This window comes from Spermophilus citellus, assembly GCF_964194105.1.
Source record: "Spermophilus citellus genome assembly, chromosome: 3".
Taxonomy (NCBI): Eukaryota; Metazoa; Chordata; class Mammalia; order Rodentia; family Sciuridae; genus Spermophilus; species Spermophilus citellus.
The window spans coordinates 50,897,878-50,919,763 of record NC_138184.1 but is presented as its reverse complement, the minus strand read 5'-3'; the positions used below and the strand labels follow the sequence as shown (position 1 = coordinate 50,919,763).

General features: G+C 54.5%; 3 protein-coding genes across 8 annotated transcripts in view; 2 read left to right on the top strand and 1 right to left on the bottom strand.

The window, feature by feature from the left end:
• Positions 1–5,203, top strand: part of STAB1 (stabilin 1) — a 28,950-nt gene extending 23,747 nt beyond the window's left edge. For 2 of the 6 annotated variants that reach the window (XM_081283940.1, XM_081283939.1), the window contains 19 exons: positions 451–627; positions 710–796; positions 895–1,044; positions 1,145–1,201; positions 1,290–1,491; positions 2,208–2,357; positions 2,439–2,543; positions 2,686–2,793; positions 2,879–3,072; positions 3,165–3,309; positions 3,391–3,524; positions 3,607–3,772; positions 3,851–3,960; positions 4,047–4,166; positions 4,249–4,398; positions 4,471–4,575; positions 4,656–4,802; positions 4,870–4,986; positions 5,068–5,203. In XM_081283940.1, coding sequence (XP_081140066.1) covers positions 451–627; positions 710–796; positions 895–1,044; positions 1,145–1,201; positions 1,290–1,491; positions 2,208–2,357; positions 2,439–2,543; positions 2,686–2,793; positions 2,879–3,072; positions 3,165–3,309; positions 3,391–3,524; positions 3,607–3,772; positions 3,851–3,960; positions 4,047–4,166; positions 4,249–4,398; positions 4,471–4,575; positions 4,656–4,802; positions 4,870–4,986; positions 5,068–5,124 — 2,481 coding nt within the window. In that variant the 3' untranslated portion in view covers positions 5,125–5,203. Of the gene's footprint in view, positions 1–450; positions 628–709; positions 797–894; positions 1,045–1,144; positions 1,202–1,289; positions 1,492–2,207; positions 2,358–2,438; positions 2,544–2,685; positions 2,794–2,878; positions 3,073–3,164; positions 3,310–3,390; positions 3,525–3,606; positions 3,773–3,850; positions 3,961–4,046; positions 4,167–4,248; positions 4,399–4,470; positions 4,576–4,655; positions 4,803–4,869; positions 4,987–5,067 lie in introns of those variants that run through there. The other 4 variants (XM_081283941.1, XR_014020823.1, XR_014020824.1 and 1 more) reach the window with 4 other exon arrangements.
• A 34-nt stretch (positions 5,204–5,237) lies between these two features.
• NT5DC2 (5'-nucleotidase domain containing 2) lies at positions 5,238–14,526 on the bottom strand (the record flags this gene model as incomplete). Its single annotated transcript, XM_081283943.1, has 14 exons — positions 14,205–14,526; positions 9,762–9,946; positions 9,502–9,576; positions 9,179–9,234; positions 9,001–9,094; positions 8,680–8,808; positions 8,510–8,570; positions 8,331–8,433; positions 8,143–8,244; positions 7,827–7,908; positions 5,944–6,030; positions 5,720–5,860; positions 5,576–5,640; positions 5,238–5,499 (listed from the first exon to the last, which is right to left on the bottom strand). The coding sequence occupies exons 1-14, from the start codon at positions 14,434–14,436 to the stop codon at positions 5,238–5,240; spliced, it is 1,674 nt and encodes a 557-aa protein (XP_081140069.1). The 5' UTR covers positions 14,437–14,526.
• Positions 14,527–16,945: 2,419 nt separating this feature from the next.
• On the top strand, positions 16,946–20,813 carry UQCC5 (ubiquinol-cytochrome c reductase complex assembly factor 5). Its single transcript, XM_081286377.1, has 2 exons — positions 16,946–17,309; positions 20,709–20,813. Exons 1-2 carry the CDS (start codon positions 17,159–17,161, stop codon positions 20,798–20,800), a joined length of 243 nt encoding a protein of 80 aa, XP_081142503.1. The 5' UTR covers positions 16,946–17,158; the 3' UTR covers positions 20,801–20,813.
• The last annotated feature ends 1,073 nt before the right edge of the window (positions 20,814–21,886 follow it).

The window sequence follows — 21,886 nt, the reverse complement described above, 5'->3', positions numbered from 1 at the left end:
TTTGTTTAGAGATGGGGTCTCACAGAGTTGCTTAGCACCTCACTAAGTTGCTGAGACTGGCTTTGAACTCAAGATCCTCCTGCCTCAGCCTCCTGAGCCACCAGGATTACAGGGGTGCACCACCACACCCAGAACAACTCACAAATTTTAAAGAACTTATTACAGTGTAACAATTATTCTATTGCTAATGTCTTACTGAGGCTAGTTTACAAATTAAACTATCTCATATGTTTAGGAAAAAGCAGTGTACATAGGATTCTGTACTATCCCTGATTTCAGGCATCGACTGGGGTCTTGGACTCTCAACCTGGGTTGGCTGCAGCCTAGGGTGGCTAGTGGGAAGGCTGCCTGGCCCGGGTCTCTGGAACCCATTCCTAGTCTTTGTGATCTAGCCCCCTGTCTCTACCTCCACCAGTCTGTGGCAGCCACGCTTCTGCTCTAACTCACCAGGTGGCTGGCCTCCTGCCCATGCTTCGAGATGTGTCCCACAGGCCCCTCACAATGCTGTGGCCCACAGATTCTGCCCTGCAAGCCCTGCCTCCTGATCGGCAGGCCTGGTTATACCATGAGGACCACCGTGATAAGTTGGCAGCTATTCTGCGGGGCCATGTGATCCGCAATGTTGAGGTGGGTACAGCTCCAGAGCTCAGTTCCCACTGCTGCAGCTCATCCTGCCTGCCCAGCTTCAACTGTGGCTTCATTTGTCCAGGCCTTGGCATCTGACATGCCCAACCTTGGTTCACTCCGAACCATGCATGGGACCCCCATCTCCTTCTCCTGCAGTCGTGCTAGGCCTGTGAGTCTGGGAAGGGGGTTTGGATGGGGGAAGCAGGAGGGACAGAGGGGCTGCAGTACCCCTGTGATGCCCATGTGCTCCACATCCTCCCCCTGCAGGGTGAGCTCATGGTGGGTGAGGATAATGCCCGCATTGTGCAGCGGCATATGCCCTTTGAAGGTGGCCTGGCCTATGGCATTGACCAGCTACTAGAGCCACCTGGTCTTGGTGCCCGCTGTGATCGCTTTGAAACCCGGCCATTACGACTGGTGAGGGATGCCACAGACCAGAGGTGAATGGGCAGGGGCTCAGGCCTACCTATTTTGTGTATCCACCTCACCTTATGGTATTGGCCTTCATCCCTTCCAGAAGACTTGCAGCATCTGTGGCCTGGAGCCACCTTGTCCTGAGGGCTCGTGGGAGCAGGTAAGGTGCTAAGGGCCAATTGGGGAATGGGCAGGGAACAGGGACCACTAAGTTCAGAGTGTCTGTGGCCCGACTCTTCTTGGCCCAGGGCAGCCCTGAGACCTGCTGGCGCTACTACGCAAAATTATGGTCGAGCCCTTCCCTGCATTCCCTGGCACTTGGCAACATCTGGGTGCGGCCCAGCTTCTGGAGCCATCCCCAAGGCAAGAGCAGGGGCTGCCACCGCAACTGTGTCACCACCACATGGGTACCCAGCTGCTGCCCTGGTCACTATGGCAGCGAGTGCCAAGGTATGTGCCTTGAGCTTATAGACACTGGTCTGGCTCCCCCAGCCCTTGAGAGAGCCAACGGCAAGACTGGTCATTATCCCTGGGAAGGTTATTGCTGTGCTCCAGGGTAGGGGAGGTCTGGATCCCAAAAGATTTCACTAGAGGGAATGCTCAAAGAGGTGGCATGAGCAGGGCCTGGTGGCCCACACCTGTAATCCTAGCAGCTCAGGAGGCTGAGGCAGGAAGATTGGGAGTTCAAAGCCAGCCTCAGCAACTCAGCAAGACCCTGTCTCAAAATATAAAAAGGGGGCTGGGGATGTGGCTCAAGCGGTGGCGTGCTCGCCTGGCATGCGTGTGGCCTGGGTTCGATCCTCAGCAACGCATACAAACAGGGATGTTGTGTCCGCCAAAAACTAAAAAAATATTAAAAATTCAAAAAAAAAAAAATGAAAAGGGCTGTGGATGTGGCTCAGTGGTTAAGTGCCTTGAGTCCAAAAAAAAAAAAAAAAGTGAGGGGTGGTGTGTAGAGGGCACAGGACCTGGTGGGGAGTGTTAAAGGGTCTGGATGTTCTCCAGGCACCTAGAAGGTTCACAGCAGTGTGGGGATGTGAGTGGATTGGTGTTGATGAGTCTTGGTTGCTACAGGGTGGGGGACAGATGGTAGGGCTCGGCTGCATGGGTGAGTGTTCTGATAAGAGCCCCTGGCCTCACCACTCTTCTCCCACCCCTTCCTCTAGCTTGTCCTGGCAGCCCCAGAAGCCCCTGTAATGGTCATGGTGTGTGCCTAGATGGCATGAGTGGCAGTGGACGGTGTAGATGCCATTTAGGTTTTACAGGGACAGCCTGTGAACTGTGCACCCCAGGTTTCTTTGGACCCCAATGCCAAGGTGGGCCATCCCTGCTCTGCCCTGCCCTGATCCCTTGGCCAGTGTGCCATCCTTCATCATCCTGCTTGTTCCTCTCTCCAGCCTGCAGCTGCACCTCCCATGGCCGCTGTGACGAGGGCCTGGGGGGCTCTGGCTCCTGCTTCTGTGATGAAGGCTGGACTGGGCCACGATGTGAGGTGCAGCTGGGTGAGTGGCCCTCATGCTTGTGTCTCCCTGCACTTGTACGCACCTGCACACTCAGGTGGAGGCACTGAAGATGGGTGGGACAGGTGGAGGCCAAGAGGGCAGCTACTGACCTGGTCATATGGGGATGGGCCCTGGGGGACAGAGCTGCAGCCTGTGTGTACTCCACCCTGTGCACCCCAGGCCATGTGCCGTGCGGGCAACAGCTGTGAGTGCAGTCTAGGCTATGAAGGCGACGGCCGTGTGTGCACAGGTAAGCAGCTGGCTGAGGAGGTGCAGGGGGGATGTCCCCATTACCCCCAGGCACCTGGTTCAACTCCTCTCTCCCTGCTTCCCAGTGGCAGACCTGTGCCAGGATGGGCGTGGTGGCTGCAGCGAACATGCCAACTGCAGCCAGGTGGGCACAGTGGTCACCTGTGTCTGCCTGCCTGACTATGAGGGTGATGGTTGGAGCTGTCGGGCCCGCAATCCCTGTGCAGATGGCCACCATGGAGGCTGCAGTGAGCATGCCGACTGTCTCAACACTGGCCCAGTAAGCAGGGGTGGGAGCCAAGAAATCGGGGGCAGAGGCCCCACTGTTCATTCCCACCGTCTCTGAAGGACATCTATGTTGTCTGATCCCAGAACACACGTCGCTGTGAGTGCCATGCAGGCTATGTGGGCGACGGACTGCAGTGTCTGGAGGAAGCTGCGCCGCCTGTGGACCGCTGTTTGGGTCACCCGTCACCCTGCCACATGGATGCTGTGTGCACTGACCTACATTTTCAGGGTGTGTCCCCCTGCCCTCCTCCTAGCACCCTGCTTTATCTCTGAGCTGGAGCCAGCTGACCATGCACTTTCCCTCTTGCAGAAAAGCGGGCAGGTGTCTTCCACCTCCAGGCCACCAGCGGCCCTTATGGCCTGAACTTCTCAGAGGCTCAGGCAGCCTGTGCGGACCAGGGAGCTGTCCTTGCTTCTGTCTCTCAACTCTCTGCTGCCCAGCAGGTATGTGGGGCTCAGGGGTTGGAGCTAAGCCTGAGGGCCCAAGTTGGGCCTTGGGTCTCAGTGTCCCCTCCTGCCGCTACAGTTGGGCTTCCACCTGTGTCTTATGGGCTGGCTGGCCAATGGCTGTGCTGCCCACCCTGTCGTCTTCCCTGCCGCCGACTGTGGTGATGGTCGGGTGGGTGTAGTCAGCCTGGGCGTCCGCAAGAACCTATCAGAGCCCTGGGATGCCTACTGCTACCGCGAGCAAGGTACACCCATCCCAAGCCCCGTGCCCTGCTCTGCCCCTTCCTGCCATCTGCAGAGCCACTGACCTGTCTTTCTTGCAGATGTGGCTTGCCAATGTAAGGCCGGCTTTGTAGGTGATGGGATTAGCATATGCAATGGGAAGCTGCTTGATGTCCTGGCTGCCACTGCCAACTTCTCCACCTTCTACGGGGTGTGCAGGGGCCCGGCCTCAGGGGTGTGGGCAGTTGGGATCCCTATGGAAGGAGCCTGCCTATAGCCAACTTCCCACCCTCCCAGATGCTGCTGGGCTATGCTAATGCCACCCAGAAAGGTTTTGACTTCCTGCGCTTCCTGGATGATGAGCTCACCTATAAGACACTCTTCGTCCCTGTCAACGAAGGTTTTGTGGACAATATGGTAAGAGCAGGTCCCTGCGCATAGCATGGGTTGTTTGCTCCCTGTGGCTGGCCCAGCCCAATAGGTCTTGCTCTGTCTACAGACACTGAGTGGTCCAGACCTGGAGCTGCACGCTTCCAATGCCACCTTCCTGAGCACCAATGCCAGCCAGGGGACGCTGCTCCCTGCCCACTCGGGCGTCAGCCTCGTCATTAGTGACACAGGCCCTGGCAACAATTCTTGGGCCCCTGTGGTGAGTCTGGCCCCTGCCCTGCTGGATCCAACCCTCACTCACCTGCTAGGCTTGACTCTGGTCTCCCTGCAGGCCCCAGGGACAGTTTTGGTTGGCCGTATCATCATATGGGACATCATGGCCTTCAATGGCATCATCCATGCTCTGGCCAGCCCCCTTCTAGCACCCCCTCAGCCTGTGAGTACCAGGAAGGGGAGGGCAGAGCTGCAAGGATGGCACAGCTTTGGCCCGGTCCTTGATGCTCTCCTTGGTTGCAGGGAGCAGTGCTGGCACCCGAGGCCCCACCAGTGGCAGCAGGTGTCGGGGCAGTGGTTGCTGCTGGAACACTGATCAGCCTGGTGGCCGGCGTGCTCTACCTCCGTGCTCGGGGCAAGCCCACAGGCTTTGGTTTCTCTGCTTTCCAGGTAAGGCTGGGGGCTGCCGCGGCAGTGTCCTTTGGTCTTGCTCCACCACTTACCTCTCATCTCCCAGGCGGAAGATGATGCTGGTGACGACTTCTCCCCATGGCAAGAAGTGAACAGCCCCACCCTGGTGTCTGTCCCCAACCCTGTGTTTGGCAATCATGATGCCTTTTGTGAGCCCTTTGATGTGAGTGGAGGGAGGGAGGGGGCCATGGAAGTGGGCTTGGGGCCTAGTCTTGGCTGCCACCAGACGGCCTCCCTCTCTCAGGACTCGCTCCTGGAGGATGACTTCCCCGATACCCAGAGGATCCTGGCAGTCAAGTGAAAGGCTGAGAGGGGCACGCGGAGGCAGGAGGCACCTTTATTGCTTGTCTGGCTGGATGCCCAGAGTGGATGGGACTGGGAGGATTAGGGGTCTGTCCTGCAATAAAAATGCCCTCAGCGGATGTGGGCCATGTCACCTAGGAAGGGTGTTTTCATGCATCCAGTGCAAAGCTGGTCCATCCAGAGCGGTGCCTCGTGCTGCAGAGGTGTGCGGCGGGGGTAGAAGGTGAAGTCCACACGGTAGTTGAGCAGGCAGCTCAAGGAGGCCATGTAGAGGTCGGAGAAGCGCACAAGGCGCCTGGAGAAGTAGGTGGGGTTGTGGAAGGTGCGGAAGATGCTCCCAAACTGAGCATTGAATAGGGCCTTGGTGATGCACCTTGGGGGGAGGGGAGAACTTGACGGGTGGGCATCAGCTATGCCAGGCCAGCCAGCCCCAGCCCCGCCCTGCTCACCTTAGCTCTTGCCGCTCCTTCATCCAGGCGGCCAGCACCTGCCGAGATTCTGCATCCTGGTAGGTCTGGGACAGACAGTATGAGGTGGGTGCCCAGGAAGCTGCAACCTGACCCTCCCAGGGGCCACCCGGGCTACCCATGCACCTGCATGCGCTCTAGCAGCCCCGTGAGCGCCTGCTGCCAGGTCAGCGAGTGCATGTACTGCTCGGTGTTGATGATGCGGATCTCGCGCTCCAGCTCAGGGATGATGGCGCCTGTTCGCCAGCCGTGCCGCAGCATGAGATCCTGGGGGTTGGGCAGTGGGACTGGCCTCAGTGCCAGCTAGGAGGAGTCCCCCGCCCCCTGGAACGCAGCCCTGCCCCCCTCACCGCTAGGTCACTGTAGAGGTGGTCTCCAAAGTAGAGCACGCGGGGGCCACGCCATTCCGTCAGGCGCAGGAAGTCAAACAGGTTTCCCTGGGTGGGGTGCAGAGGGACGCTGCTGAGCCAACGTTGCTTCCCTGGGCTGCCAGCACCAGGTCTTGTCCCCCAGCAGCCCTCTCAAATCCCCAGAGGCAACCAAGTCCAGCCGGATACAGGGCTGCCCTTTCCCGCGGCCTCGCAGTACTGCAGGAAGGTCGGCCTGCCCCAGGAAGGGCTCCCATAGGCCTGGCACAGTGCCCCAGGCCACAGGGGCCTCCCTCTCTGTGGCCTCTCACCCACCCCAGCTAAGGATCAAGCCCTTGTGTGTGAGAACAGAACCACAGGGAAGGACCCACGCCCTAAAGCAAAGGATTCTAGAGTCTTTGCTGGCGGCCTCAGCCCAGAGGGACCCAGTGGACCAATGGCAGAGCTCACTGGCAGGCCATCTGCTTTGCCTGCTCCAAAGCCGGGGAAAGTTGGAAATAGCGAGGCCCCAAACTAGGGAAGAAGCTCCAGGGGAGGCAGAAACAGAGGGGCCAGAGTTGGCGCCACCTGGGGCAGAAGCTCACACCCAGGAGGTCTGCATCCATGGACCTCAGAGGGGTGGGCAGTGGGGGACAGGTGGTCATGGAGGAACTTAATTGGACCTACTGAAGAAGACACATGAGCAGGAGATCACTGAGGACGTGCCTCTGGGCCGAGAGAGAATCTTGAGGGGTAGGAGATGAAGAGGAGGCAGAGAAAAGGGGCTGAGGGCGAGGACCAAGCATTCAATGTACACAGCATTAGGAAACCTCAGAATGTCAGGCACAAAGAAATGCCTTGGCCCAGTGCAGTGGCACAGACTTGTAATCGCAGCAGCTTAGGAGGATAGAGAGTTCAAAGCCAGCCTCAGCAAAAGCGAGGTGCTAAACTTAGTGAGACCCTGACTCTAAGTAAAATATAAAATAGGGCTGGAGAGTGGCTCAGTGGTCAAGTGCCCCTGAATTCAATCCCCAGTAACCCTCTCTTGCCTCCGAAAAAAGATATGTCTGGTAGCCACACAGGTGCTTGTCCTCCTAGGTCACAGCCAGATGCAGGACATGGTACAGCCTCACCCTTAAAGCTGAGGGGATAAGCCCGATGGGACAGGGAGAGCTGGGGTGGAGGAGGGCAGGAAGCTGAACAGTACACAAGGGTGCAAGTCCAGCCTGTAGGCCAGGCCCCAGCAACTCAACACTGCTCCCCTGGCCGACTGCCGGCTTCCTCACAGCCCTCGGAACCCCCACCCCTAAGAGGACCAGCTCAGCCAGGATTTCCACATTCCAGCCAGGGCCAAATGCCTTAATCACCTCCTGCTCAGGCATCCAATACCCCATCCTGGCTGCTCTTTTCTTTCTGTTCAGATAGGAAGGGGGTCTCCCCAGATTTCTTATGAGCTGCCTCCACTGGCCAGGCTCAGGGGCTCCCACCAGGCTGGTTCTGCCTGCAGCAGACAGCTCAGTCTCAACTAGTCACAGTGCCACTCATGGGGCACTTGGTGATCATAGGGCTTTGTGCCACATTCAAATACAGCATTACAATCTTTTAGAAATGAGGAAAGCAAGGCACAGAGGTGATGAGGCAAGTCTCCCTCGAGGCTGAGTGGAGATGGAACTCAAACCCGGGCACCAGGACCCAGAGGCCAAGAGCTCCTTCCACACTGCCCAGCCCTGCCCTGGTAGCCGCTGGCCACACTGAAGTGGCTGAGCTGCTCAGGGCTCGGGGCTGTGTGCGTCTTCAGAGTCGGCCTCTGAACAGCTTGTGTCCTTGGTTAGAACCTGTCCCCTGCTCTCACACCAGCTGCTGCTCCGACCCCAGATGGTCCTCACCTGCCGGTAGATCTTGCCCTTTTCCAGGCGGGTGATCCGGTCCCAGTGGAGCGAGCCTGTCTCATCAAGTTTTCGGAAAGGCCTGGGGTGAGGGTGAAGGGCTTGATTTCCATCTGTGGTAGGGCCAGGGCTGGGTATCTCCCACTCTCCTCTCTGTAGACCCATCCACTCAGGTAGGCCACATGCAGGTAAGGGGGCATCCTCACCCCAAGGGCACTGAGTAAAGGCCAATCTAGCTTTGGGCCTCAGTCCCCTCATTGCGATGGGATCCCCCCACCCCTTCCCCCTACTCCACTGCCCCCTGCCAGGCCCATACTTGCGCCGGTCAGTGAAAAAGCTGGGTTTGTCCGCCTGGACGATCACCACGTCGAAGAGCTGGCGCCAGTCAGGACCCACCATGTGCCGCATCCCCTTGTCCCTGTGCAGAGGTGGTGCGGCTGCAGGAGGTCTGAGGGTGGCACTGTGTCTGCCCCCTCAACACCCCCACAGCGGGGCTGGACTCACACAAAGCTGAAAGGACTGTTGGTGATGAGGAACAGCTGTTTCCCATGGGCCACCAGGCGGCTCAGCACTGCAAACGTTTCGTCCCCTCTCAGGATGTACTTCTCTGAGGGGGAAGAAGGGTCTGTGAGGGCCTGGCCACCCTGCTCAAGCAGGCCAGCCAGGTTACCATTCACCCTTACCCATGTCTCGCTCAATCCACTGGTACATGAGGCCCTTCACGTGCACATCTCGAATGGCATCCTGGGGGGAGGGGAGATAGTAAGGGCACAGCGGGGGGCTGGGGAGAGCCTGCCCTGTTGCAGCTGGACTTCACCTTCCTGCCACCTGAGGGGCAGGCCAGCATGCTCACCGTCACGTCCTTGTAGAGGTGTGTTTGGTCAAACTCCAGGCCATGGCCCAGGAAGTGGTCCACCACACAGGACAGCAGTGCCATCTCTGGCAGTGAGAAGATGTCCATGAACTGCTTGATGGAGGGGCCCTGGGGAGGGGACCACATCTCAGCTACTCCTCTGGCCCCCCACCTCCAGCACTGGAGACTAAGGCCTCCAAATCTGCCTCAGGACTCTGGGAAAGGGCACAGTCTGTGGATGAAAGCTGGCCACTGGAGCTGGTATCTATAGCAGGCTCACCGACCTGGGCTGCTTTGGGTCACAGAAAGTGGAGGGAATACCTTGCCGTAGAAACCGCTCATCTGGTACAGTGGGATGTGCTGGGTGCCTCCATATAGGTCGATCACCTCCTCATCTGGCACAGGCTGGAGGCCCCTAAACCAGGGTACAGATACCATCACTCCAGGCCCAGGTGGCAGCACAGGGTAGGGGTGGGAAGAGGGCAGAGTCAGAACTAACCTGTAGGCTGTTCCCAACTGGACGTAATGGAAGGCATCAATCTTCATCAGAAGGCTCTGAGGGCACCCAGTGTGGGCAGGGGTGGGACCAGTGGTAAGAATGTGGTTTTGCCATTGGACTTGGTCAGCCTCTTCTAAACCCCATGTCCAAGCCTCCATTGAATGGTACCAAGGAGATCAGGTACATTACCAAAAGGAAGTTGTAGCTTTGAGGTCAAGGGGGTGGACAGATACGGAGACCTTCCACTAAGAGCATGGCTAAGGAAGCAGGTTCAGGGCCCATTTACTCAGGAGGAAAAAAGAGGTCAGCATCCAGCCACTCACCTTCTGAATGTCATAGTGAAGGCCACGGATGGCAAAGCTGGGGTTGTAGTCATACTTCCGAATCCCCTCTGGGTACTGGTGGGCAAACAAACATAGACCAGGCCTAAGCCCGTAGCACTGCCAGCCCTGTTGGCTGAGCGGCCACTTGGGGATCCATCCATCCATCCACCTGCCCAGGGAACCCACCCTGGGGCTTAGGTCAAGGTGGGCTGTGCTGGCCTCCAGGGCCTGAGCAGGGGCTCCTGACTGGCTAGTCTCACCTTGTAGTGCTCAATCAGGATGTCCCGAGCGGCATTGAAGATTTCAGGGTGCAGTGCGTCTGCATACTGGGCCAGTGTGTAGTCATAGTCAAAGCCATAGACCTCGACATCACGCAGGCTGATCTCATTGTTGGCATAAATGGCTGCTGGGTTCAGGAGGCTGCAGACCTCAGGAGGCAGGAGGTCTAGAGGAAGGAGACACAAGGAAATGACAATTGTGGCAACGGCAAAAGGCTCCTGGGTACTTTTTGAGCACCCAGCCCCTTAAGCTTCATGAAACAACCCAGAGATGCCCAGTGATCCAGATGGTCAGACTGAGGCTCAGAGAGAAAGCAATTGCCTAGATACTGTACTTGGGGTAAGGCAGCGTTCAGGTTTGGAGATGAGGTGTGCTCTATTAATGCAGCAATATTCAGAAGTGAAATGATTAGATTATGAGAGCTGTAACCTAATCAGTCCATGGTAACCACAGACAGGCGGGGTGTGGCTGGAGGAGGTGTTACCCTGGAAGAGTGCGCCTTCCTGCGGCCCCCCACCCCTCCCGCTGCTTCCTGACCACCATGCCCTTCTGCCATGATGCTCTGCTTCACCTCTGAAATGGTGAGCCCCCAATAAACTTTTCCTTCTCTAAGTTTTGATACTAGGGATTTTTTGATACTAGGGATTGAACCCAAGGGTGCTTAACCACTGGGCCACAACCCCAGCCCTTTTTATATTTTATTCTGAGACAGGGACTCCTAAATCGCTCAGGGCCTCGCTAAATTGCTGAGGCCAGCTTTGAACTCACGATCCTCTTGCCTCATTACTCTCTGGGATTACAGGTGTGCACCACCACGCCCAGCACCTAAATTGTTCTCATCAGGTATTTTGGCCACAGAGAAGCAAAAGCTAACTAAAACAGGTAGAGCTGGCAGTGGGCTGAGCTCACAGTTGGAGCTCCTTCCCTGTGGTTACACCATCACCTGCAGCCCACCAGGTACACTGAGCCTGTTCCTCTTCCTGGCTCTCACCACTAAGCCCCCGCCAGACATGCTGTAAGCTGGGCAGCACCCAGCAGGCAGGCATTGACTCCACTCTTCAGTCTGGCCCCAGAAGAGCTCTCAGAATGGTCTCCAGTGCCAATCCTGCCACTGTCCAAAACCTGATCATGAACACCACTGTCAGTCCCTCTGCCCTTCCCAGCAGTCTGCTGGTCGCATCTCCCACGTCCTAAGGGGTATCAGCGAGGGGCAGCATGTGGGGACTGAAGACTCCACCCGAGTGGGCATGACCCAGCTGTCTTGGCATGACGAGGGGGCTGAAGTCATGGATGCTCTTTCCACCTTGCCCAGAACATTAATGGGTGGGGAGCCCTTCTGCTGCTCCTACTACCCACTCCTGAGCACCTGTCACAGCCCAGGGAACAAGGCCCCTCTAATCGGATTTCAGCTGCCTGCCAGCTCACATAATGACATTCCCTGGCTCTAGCCAGGGAACATTGCTAATTACGACAGTCGGGACGTGCAATGTTGGGTTCTGGGCCATTATCCAGGCTGTTCCCTTCTGGGGATGTGGCCATGGTCACCCCAAGCCTCTGGCTGCTCTCAAGGAACTGAAGATGGCTCTCAGGCCCACATCAGGGGTGACGCCATGTGGGGTAGGCTCCAGGGTCCCAAGCTCACCTGCCTTGGCCTCCCCATCTGTACAATGGGGAAGTTGGCTGGAGAAAAGGCATATGATGGAAAGGGCATGGGCTCTGAGGTCAGCTGGACCAGATCAGCACCCCCACCCTGGCTGTGACTTCAGGAATGTCACCTCAGCCCTTGGGCCTGTTGTCTCTAAAGGGGAAATAAAAACTGTACCAACTGCGCAGCATTCTTGCTCTATACCTACGCACAGGCAGGATTCAGTGCTCCCTGACCCCCGAGCTTCATGTCTTCAATTTCCCTACATCTCTCTAAGAGGAGGAGTTGTAGGGAAAGGGGAGCATCACCCAGATGCACAGGGTAATGCCTCCCAGAAAATGCCTCAGGTCCAAGGCTCCAGAAAAACTGTCTCAGCCACAATCAGTCCTAATTATAAAACAGAAACCCCTGGTCCCACAGTAGCAGCAGGTAGCTGGTGCACTAAAGAGGCAGACGTCTCACTGATGTACTCGGATGCCCACAGTATTTGCCTTGGAGGCCCCTTTGGAACACAGAGCTCCACTCCCCAACCCTTCTTTTGCAGTCAAGTGCAGGGTGTGGGTGTGGAAACAGGTGTGGCTGGTTCCTCTGGAGGCCCCAGGCCAGCACAGAGCAGTTGCTCCGCAGATCCAAGTGTGGACAGGACACTCCACTTGGATATGCATGAGACACAGTTGACTGTAGCCCTTGAGAGCTGCTGCTGAGATGCCCCTCATCTGGTATCACTGGGATTCTGGCTTTCACCTCTGCCCTTGGGGATGTTTCCAGCGGCAGAAAATTCTCCCAGGGACAAAGCAGGATGGGGAAGCAGCTCATAGAGCCTGACCCCTCACCTCATCTCTGGACTGAGAAAACCCTCTTCCACAGGGCTGCAGTGACAGGTAGGGCCAGGAGAGGATCTAACCCACCCAGCACTAGCCTGCCAAGTTTATGGTTTCACTGCTCAGTCTTTACCCTCCTTCCTCTTCCTTAGACCCCCAGCTCCCTCACCTGCCCAAGGTTCCAGATTCTGAAGCCAATTCCCCCCTGGTAGCCCTGGGACAGGCTTGTGGCTACCTTAGGGACCCATCTTGTTCAATCCTCACTCCAACTCTATGAAGCAGTTGGTCTGGAGGAAAAAACTGAGCTTCAAGGAGGTGAAGTCACTTGCTTCAACCACCTAGCAACAGGCAACAGAGTTGAGATGTGCACTCAGGCTGCACCACCTGCCTTAATTAACACTCTTCCCCTTAGCCTAGCCTTCCAGGGTCAACACATTGAGGACGGGTGGGGAGGAGGTTATGGTCTCTGCTTTCAGGGTAGGGGCTAGTCTTCGGCCTGGATCCCTGGCAGAGATTTTTGTTTGTAGTGCTGGGGATAGAACCTAGGGCCTTGTGCATGCAAGGCAAGCACTCTACCAACTGAGCTATGTCCCCAGCCCCTCCTGGCAAAGTCTGCCCACAGGTGTTATGTCCAAGGTGTACTGAATGCCCAGAGACTGTCCCAGAAGACTCAGTCAGAATGGGTTAGGATCAGGACCCCGAGGCACGAAGTTGGCTTATTCTGGTGTTCACCATGACGTGAGTGGCAGTGACCTTGAACAAGAGGAACTTAGGGGGACATAAGGATAGGAAAATATAGATGGGTCCTGGAGGGCAATGCCCAGGAGATCCCCTTCTTTCCTCCTCTGTCTTGGAGGCCACTCAGAGGGTCTTCTCTAGGTACAGGACAAAGACTTCTTAAACAACACCCTGGCATGCCAGTCCACAGAGGGCCTAACTATTCTGTCTTCAGCTTGTCAAGAGGTTAAGTTTGGATCACTCTCCAGGTATCCACAAGGCTGGACTAGAAATCCCTGTCCAGACAGCTGGACGTTCCAGACAGGGCCACTTTGTCTCACCAGACAATGAAAGCCACCTCACCCTTGGGGGTTCCTCCGGAAGCTCCCCTGTCCCTTCTTGGCTTGGTTCTTTCCAAGTCACCACAACACTATGTCAGAGACCCCAGGGTTGTTTGTATCTGAGAAAACTGAAGGTCTTAGAGGTTGAGGCTTACTGAAGGCCACCCAGCTGGACAGTGATAGAGCCACTAGCCTGAACCACATCTGTCTGCTGCAGAGGCTGGATAGTGACCCACCCAGAGTAGTGGACATATGTCCTGCACTCTCACTGGTGGCCCCAGCCTGCCCTGAGAGGGGCCCTCCAGTCTCATCAGTCCATTTCACAGAGGGAGAGGGAAAGTGCCTGTGCAGCTTGGCCAACCTGTAGCAACTCCTCAGGATTCCAGGCGACTGTGGGGATTTGAAATGTTTCCCCAATACCTTCCCGGCCTTTGCTGAGAGTGGGCCTGACCTCCAGCACCAAACCAAAAGGTGCCTGGAAAGTCCAGCCCGTATCAGCTTAGGTCGGAAGGTCGCCAGGAGCTTATTGGGCGAGCGCTACTTGCAGGCTTTGTCCTCAATACTCCCACCCCAACTAAGGGTCGGCGGAGAACAAGGGATTGGGAGCACTCCCGGTAGCGGTTCCCTGCAGCAAGACCCGGGGACCGCACTTGCGGGCGGCTGCTCCAGGTGCTCCAAGCCCCTGCAGATAGAGCTGGGGAATAAACCCCCCACCCTCCCCCAGGCCATCTCGCGGAAGCCTCTATTGAAAAGCCCATTAGGTCTGGGTCCCCGCCAAACCCCACCGGGCGAAGACGCAAGGAGCTGTGCCTGGGCAGGCTCGAGGGCTGCGTCTCGGCGCCCCGACAGTCCACCGCGCTGGAGGCGACCCCAGCACTCGGTTCACCCGGGCTCACCCACCGTGCACCAGTCTCCGCATGTCCTGGTAACGAGACCACAGGTGCTCGCTGAGCTCGGTGCCGCCGGCCGGCGCCGGAGAGGGCGCAGAGCGTGGGGCTCCCGGGCAGTGGGGGCCAGGACCCGGCGGGCCGCAGCCAGGGCAGGAGGGTGAGGAGGAGGCGGCTCGCCGCCCGCCGTGGCTTCCGCACAGCAGCCAGCACCGAGCGACCGCCCGCAGCCCCACACCCGCCATGCCCCCTGCGCGCCGGCCGGGCAGCCCTCCGCCCGTCGGCCAGCCAGCCGCCCTCCGACTGCGCGCCCGCCACGGTGGCCGCGTGCTCCTCACGGCGGCAGGCCAATGGGCGCGGCGCGCGGAGCCCGACTGGCCAATGGGCGCGTCACTGGGCACAGGGGGCGGGAGGCGACGGGGCGGGGCGGGCCCGCGACCCCCTCCCCCAACTCTCCCGCGCGGCCGAGGGCTTTGCGCCCCCCTTCGGCCGACACCGCGGCGATGGCGGCTCCTTCTCGTGTCCCCTTCCTGGGAAGTCCAAGAGCCCAAGACCCGCCATCCCCTCGAGGCTCCGGACCGCCGAGGCGCGGAGGGGAAAAGGCAGGCGCGCGCGAGTTTACGCTTACTCCCGGGTTCTCCGTTCCTTTCCCCCGGCCTCTGGGTCCTTCTGACTCCAGCGCCTCCTCTACTTTCCCGAAGTCCCTGAGTCCTCCTGCCCCATGGCCTTGTTCCCCTGCTCCGATCCCAGACTGTCCGCTGACCGGAGCCCGGGCCACTTCACTCACTTATCTAGCGGATAAAGAGCCCTGCCCGCGCTCTCCCTGCTGCAGCCCCTCGCTGGGTGAGACCGCTGGACCTGCATGGCAGCTTCTTTGTGCCACCGGTGCTCAACCCAGGTGACCCCTTTTAATTCGGAACCGGGCTCCTGGGCGTGAGCTTCAGGACTGGGGCCAAGGATCACTGCACCCACCTGGTTCTGACCTTAGTTTGGTGTCACTGGCCCGCCCCACTCACCTTTGCCTGAAGAGGCCTCCTGTTGAGATGCCTGGTTGCTGGAGACTTTACAAAGAATTTCCTCCTTTTTCTTGCAAATACGCTCTTCTTGCATTTTTTCTACTCGTCTGTTTTCTGGGCCTGCAGGTGTACCTCATGGAGACCCACCCAGCACGCTGATGAGCCTGCCAGCTGGATACATATTGTTTCCCGGGGTGGCTTGCTGAGTTTAAGGTTGTGTTTATGTTATGACATTACTGCACTTGGGCTGAGAACCTAGTGTGCCAGGTCCTGGGTTGGGTGCTGAAAGATATTGAGGCCTAAAGGTGAGCTTGGGGGCGGGAGAGGTGTCTGCACACGCCCCAGTGACCTAGGCAGGTGCTGGGAATCTAGCCTCACGTGAACCTCTTCCATGCGGGTGGAGGTCCTGGGTGGTCCACCTCCACAGAACCGCTAAGAGAAACGTGAGCAGGTTCTGGGGATGTAGCTCGGTAGTAGAAAACTCACCTAAGAATCAGGACCTTGAAAGAAAGGTGGGGGCAGCGGGGGGGGGGGGGGAGAAGGAAGAGAGAGATAAAGAAAAGGAACAGGAGCAAGTGCTAAGCTTTTATGCCCACTTTCTGGGTGGCCATCCAGGGTGTGTTGTACTATAGGCAGCTAGAGACCTTACTATAACCCTCTCTTGGGGCCCTGCTTGCACTTTCTCTTCTCATCACCAAGCTACCTTTTGGAACCAAGTTTTCATTTGATTTTTTTAGATTGCCTAATATTTGACTGCTTTGTCAAAGCTGTTCCTCCAGTTTTATCCCTAGGTAACAGAGTGACAGCCTCTTAGGGTATTTTCAGAAAACAGTGATAAAATGAGAGGATATAATGAGTGAAGGCTCTGGAGTCAGAGCTCTGCTTTTTTTGGCTTAATCTCTTAATTTCTCAGTTCAGGGAATACATGTGAAGTGGATCAGTAAATCATCATCATAATTAATGTTAGATAGAGCTAATGTTAGTTGATCAATTACTGTGTTCCAGGCACTACATTCAATGCTTAGCATCTCACTAAATCTTCACAGCAGCAGAAAAAGTCCCCTGTTTCATGGGTTGGGGAACTGAAGTACAGCCCCAGCTAAGGGAATTCCTCAGACACGCTCATTAACCATCATGCTGAGCTGCGCTTATTGTGGATAACGAGGTGATACAAGCACGTTTTCCCAGCTACTGGGAGGCTGAGACCAGCCAGGGCAACATAGCAGGACCCCTCCCTTTCTCCTTAATCCCCGCCCTCATCCTCCCCGCCCCAACCCTGTCAAAAGGTGATGCATAAAAACTTTCTATAAATGCCTGTATTATTGTAAGTGCCCATTCAGGACAGTTTTATTTTAGGGTTGTCACAGATGCTCAAACTTCTGTTGTGTAAAGTTCAGCTTTCAACAGTGCATATCAAATTCAGATATTTTAGAAGTTTGGTCACCAATCATGTCCCTGAAATAAAAGCAAGGCGTTTCGTAATTGCATTTTAGAGAATGGTGCAGCACACTATTAGTCCCTCATAGACTATCACTCTGTCAGGGTATTAGGAAAAAAAGATGGCGGTAGCAGAGTAGGGGGCGCGGCGGTCGGCTCAGAGCTCTGGCCAACACTAGGGAGGCCGTGGGGCGGGGCCGAGTCCAAGCCACGTCGGAGGCTCCGCCCCATAGGGGCCGCCCCGTCTCCAGTGCCGAGGCGCATGCGCCGTATTTTTCGGGCTCCTTCTCAAGGAGCATGCGCATCTCAACAGCTGCAGTTTGATTGGCTGAGCTGCACAGGGATCTAGGCCTGGAGGTCAGCTTTAGCTTCCAAATTTTTGCAGCCGCCGGTCAGTGACTCCGCTGCGGTCACTCATCGCCTAGGTCGCCGAGCCCAGCGAGGACTGGCAGGGCGGCTTCAGCTTCAGTCGCACCTGGTTCCATCGCACCCAGAGCCACAACCTCAATCGAGCATGTTCTCCAGGGCCCAGGTGAGGCGAGTTCTGCAGTGGGTGCCTGGGAAGGAGCGACTCGGCCTCTACAGGTTCCTGCCCTTCTTTTTTATCCTGGGAGGAACAATGGAGTGGATCATGATTAACGTGCGCGTGGGCCAGGAGACCTTCTGTAAGTGGGGGGTGTAGTAGCCTCCCTTTCCCTTCAGGGAGGCATGAGATGGCAGGGATCCGTTTCCCGGGGGTATTAGATTGCAGACCGCTTATTCTCCTTAGCGCCGAGCTGCTTTTTATTCTTGTCGGAAGGGCTAGCACTGTTCCATTCACTTGGCAGTTGACCCCGCCTATAGTGCCGGCTCTTCTGTACGTCTTGCACATTGACGTCCAGCCTTGCGACCTTTCCTGCACTTTTCAAGCTTGCCCTTCACCCTTGACTTTGAGCCAAGCCTAAGGAACAGGATAGCTCACAAACAACAGAAGAGGGGGTGGATCCTGAGGATTCATGGAAATCCCTATTAACTGTCCTCTCAGAACTCTTCAGCCCACACCCTGGAGGGAGCCGACCTGCCTGCCAGTGACCATTGGCAGTCACTGGCACCAGGTCTTTGGCCTGGGAGCAGATGCTTAGCACTGTGAAAAGAATGCCTGACATTGCTTAGCTGAGCACTATCTCTGGGCAGACTAGTTCCTTTCAGGAAGACTTCCCCAACTCCTAGGCCCTTTCTGCTTTGTCCCTCTTCTGAAATATATCACTTGTGAATATATATATATATATATATATATATATATATATATATATATTTTTTTTTTTTTTTTTTTTGGTGGTGTCGGGGATGGAACACAGGGACTCACACTAGCTAGGTAACTGCTCTATTACTGAGCTATATGCTCCCAGCCCCACCGACTCTCATTTTTTAATTAGAACTTTAGTGCTTCCTTCTGTTCTACCATTCTATTTATTGAACATCCATGAGAGGATCCAATGAACAAGGCAGAGGTTTTTTTACTGCCAGAGAGCTAATGGGAAAGAAAGATCAGAGTTGGCTGGGTGTGGTGGCTGAGTATAGCAGGGTTCAAAGGCAGCCTCAGCAAAAGTGAGGTGCTAAGCAACTCAGACCCTGTCTCTAAATAAAATACAAAATAAGGCTGGGGATGTGGCTCAGTGGGCCAGTGTCCCTGAGTTCAATCCCTGGTACCAAACATAAAACCCAGTTACCATCAGGTCTGGGGATGTGGCTCTCAGTGGCACAGCACTTATCTAGCATGAAAGTTTAATCCCCAGTACCGGGGACTGGGGGAGGAAAAAAGGGAGATGGTTTACTATTGTGATCAGTGCTGAGAGGAGCACAGGAGTGTTGGGTGGGCACATCCCTGGACTAGATGGTGCAGGGAAGGCTTCTGGAAGCAGTTACCAGGTACAGCAGGCTCTGAAGACTGTCAGCCAGATGCAAGTTCTGTAGAATTGAGTCTTCATGGCAGTGCTGAGAACTGGAGGCCTTGTGTGTATTCTGTGTTTGAAAAATTGAAACAGACAAGCAGAGGGAGGTGTAAAATGGCTAGAGAGGTGTCTAGCAGAGCCACATAGGGACTGCAGAACCAAGAATATATCCCAAGAACTGAAGGGTTTGAAGCAGCTCCTTGTGGAGAGATTGGTAAGAACACCTAGGCTGTGTGGTTGTCTGGAGTTCAGATGGTAGCCAGGTCTACTTTGAGGCAGAAGGGATGCCAAGAAGTAGGTGGAGTTGAGACAGCCCAAAGGGTGACAAAGCCAGGTGATTAAGTGGGCTTAAGACATGAGACCTGGATGCTGGGGCAGGGGTAACTCTCCTGAAGGTGCTGAACACAGGCAGTGTGATCCCTGGGCCCCATTTGGGATGTGCTAAGGAGATGGTTTATAAAAACCTGAAGGACAGGAAGCAGACGTGGGCCAGAAACCTGTGAATGGCTTTGTGAACCATTCACAGGCAAATTGTGATGAAAAAGTCAAATAACCAACATGTTTAGGGTGACTGAGAGGCAAGGATGGACACCAGGAAGGTTTGTTATCACAGAAGAAAGGAGGTTAAGGAATTTTGACCCTGTAAAGGGAAGGTAACCCCCTGCTCTCAGAAAGACTGGAGGCTAGGCAAATGTTGATCAGAAAGGAGGGAGAGGATGGGATCAGTGCTTGGTGGGGCGAATAGCCCTTGGAAGTTAGCTGCAAGAGTGTTTTATGATGAGTGGCTAGATGGGGGTGAGGAAAGAATGGTGAGGGTCATGGCTGAGGACACTGGATTGTCACACATCTCAGTATACCCAGTCAAGAAGCACTGGCTGGCTTTGTAATACACTGCAAGAAGGGTGAAGCATGGAAAAGAGAGGAATTTGGATTAATGGCTGCTTGGGGCTTTGAGGGTGTGTGAAGCAGCTGATATTGAATCTGTCATCGCAGCTACTCTGGAAGCCGAGGCAGAAGGATCCATGTTCAAGGCCAACCTAGGCAACTGAGTGAGATCTTGTCTCAAACAAAAACCCAAAAGGGCTGGAGGTGTAGCTTAGTGGTAGAATTTTTGCCTAGCATGCAGGGCCCTAGGTTCAATTCCCAGCAACCCCCCCCCCCCAAAAAAAAAGGGTATTAATCGTGATGCCTGTGGAGAAGGCACAAGATGAGGCAAGGAGCCTAAACCAGGGTTTTCAAATTGAAGGGGCATGTGCAGGTGCCAGTGCAGAGAAGATGGTGGCTGTCAAATGGCATAAGCCTTACAGGAAGAGGATTTAAAACAGAACAAAAAAAAACATGGCACTAGAGATTGAACCTAGGGCCACTTTGCTACTGAGTTACATCCCTTTTTTTTTTTTTTTTAAAGACAACAAAACTCAACAGCTGAACAACTGTTGAGGATCTTGCTGAGTTGCTGAGGCTGACCTCAAATTTGTGATCAACCTCCAGCTACCTGAGTAGCTGGGATGACAGGTGTGTGCCACCTACAGGAAGATTTTTTACTTGAAGAAGGATAATCAATAGTCTGGAGACATAGAGGCTGAGAACAAGGAAACTGACCTCCCTATCCCATCCTGAGGTCTGGAGTGTGGGAGAAGCAGCAGCCAAGAGCCTTTGAGGAGCTAGGTTTTAGTTAAGGATGATGTCAGAGAGCAGAACAGAAACCATGGGAGAGGGTTGGGGATGTAGCTCAGTGGTAGAACAAGTACTTGCTTAACATGCATGAGGCTTCAAGTTCAATCCCCAATACCACAGCAGAAAAACAAACAAACAAAAATAAATAAATAAAAAAAGGTGGGAGGGAGTGGGAGTAAGTAGTGAGGAAACTCCTAAAACACTACTTAGAGATGGGCCAGGACATGACCCTATCTTTGAAGATACTGATATTTAGCTTGTTATTTTAAGTCTAGGACTCTTACATAAACAGTGGTCATTTAACTCATTTTGTTTTAAATTATATTTTGGCACTGGATTAAACATTAATGTTGAAATTCAGAAACAGGCAACAGACTTGAGACTACTGATTGAATTCTGAGTATTTTTAATTCCTCAGTTTCTTAAAAATCTAAGCACAGTTTTTGTTTGATACAGATGATGTCTACCGAAGAAAAGCCTCAGAGAGACAGTATCAGAAAGGCCTGGATGACACATCTGAGACTGAACTTCAACAATCAATAAAATGAATATGAATTTTCACTAGTTTTTTTTCTCAAGAATGTACTCTTACAGGGTGGGGTTGTGGCTCAGTGGTAGAGCACTTGCCTAGCATGTGTGAGGCACTGGGTCTGATTCACAGCACTGTATATAATAAAATAAAGGTCCATCAACAACTTAAAAAAAAAAATGTACCCTTCCAAAGTCTTGTTCTCACAGCTGCACATTATCCTAAGAATTGCCTTTTTAAAGAATTTTCATAGTTTTGCAGTCTCTGCTTGAGTACTTCCCAAATTACTGTTGGATAGTACTTATATAAAGAATATTCCTCCTAAAACACCTACTTATCTATCCAATGAACCTAGTTCCTTTTTTTTTTTTTGTACTGGGGATTGAACCCAGGGGTGCTTTGGCACTGAGCCACATTTACCCAAGCCCTTTTTATTTTGAGACAGGGTCTTGCTAAATTGCTGAGGCTGGCTTTGAACTTGTGATCTTCCTGCTTTAGCCTCCCCAAGCCACTGAGATTACATGCCTATGTCACTGCCTCTGGCAACCCGGCCCTTTTTGAGACTGGGTCTTGCTAAATTGTTGAGGCTTGTGATCTACCTGCTTCAGCCTCCTGAGTAGGTGGGATTATTGGCATGTACCATAAAATGTTTTTCTGCTTTCTTTTTTTGCAGTGCTGAGGATCAAACCCAGGGCCTTACACATGCTAGAGGAAAGTATTATCACTGAGCTACATCCCCTGACCCTGTGAAATATTTCTTGAATACAGCAACCAGGATGCTTTTCAGTACAGTTTGAATTGTTTGTGAAGCTCTTTGTTTTTTAAACAAAACAAAACAAAAAACCCAATTCCCCACCTCCAGGGGTGCTACTGGATCTACATCCCTAGCCCTTTTCATTTTTTATTTTGAGATAGGGCCTCATGGAGTTGCTGAGACTGGCCTTGAACTTTTGATCCTCCGGCCTCAGCTTCTGGAGTTGCTGATATTAGAGACCATGCTTGGTGGTAACCTTTTGTTGCAGAATTAAAATTAAGTCATAAACATAAAAGATCTTCATTGTTACGGTCACCTAAACTAGGAAAATTGTGCAGATTACATTTCTGT

Coding starts and splice junctions, on each gene's coding strand:
- UQCC5 (XM_081286377.1), top strand. CDS start 17,159: ATGTTCTCCAGGGCCCAGGTGAGGCGAGTTCTGCAGTGGGTGCCTGGG. Junction 17,310..20,708: donor CGTGGGCCAGGAGACCTTCT/GTAAGTGGGGGG, acceptor TGTTTGATACAG/ATGATGTCTACCGAAGAAAA.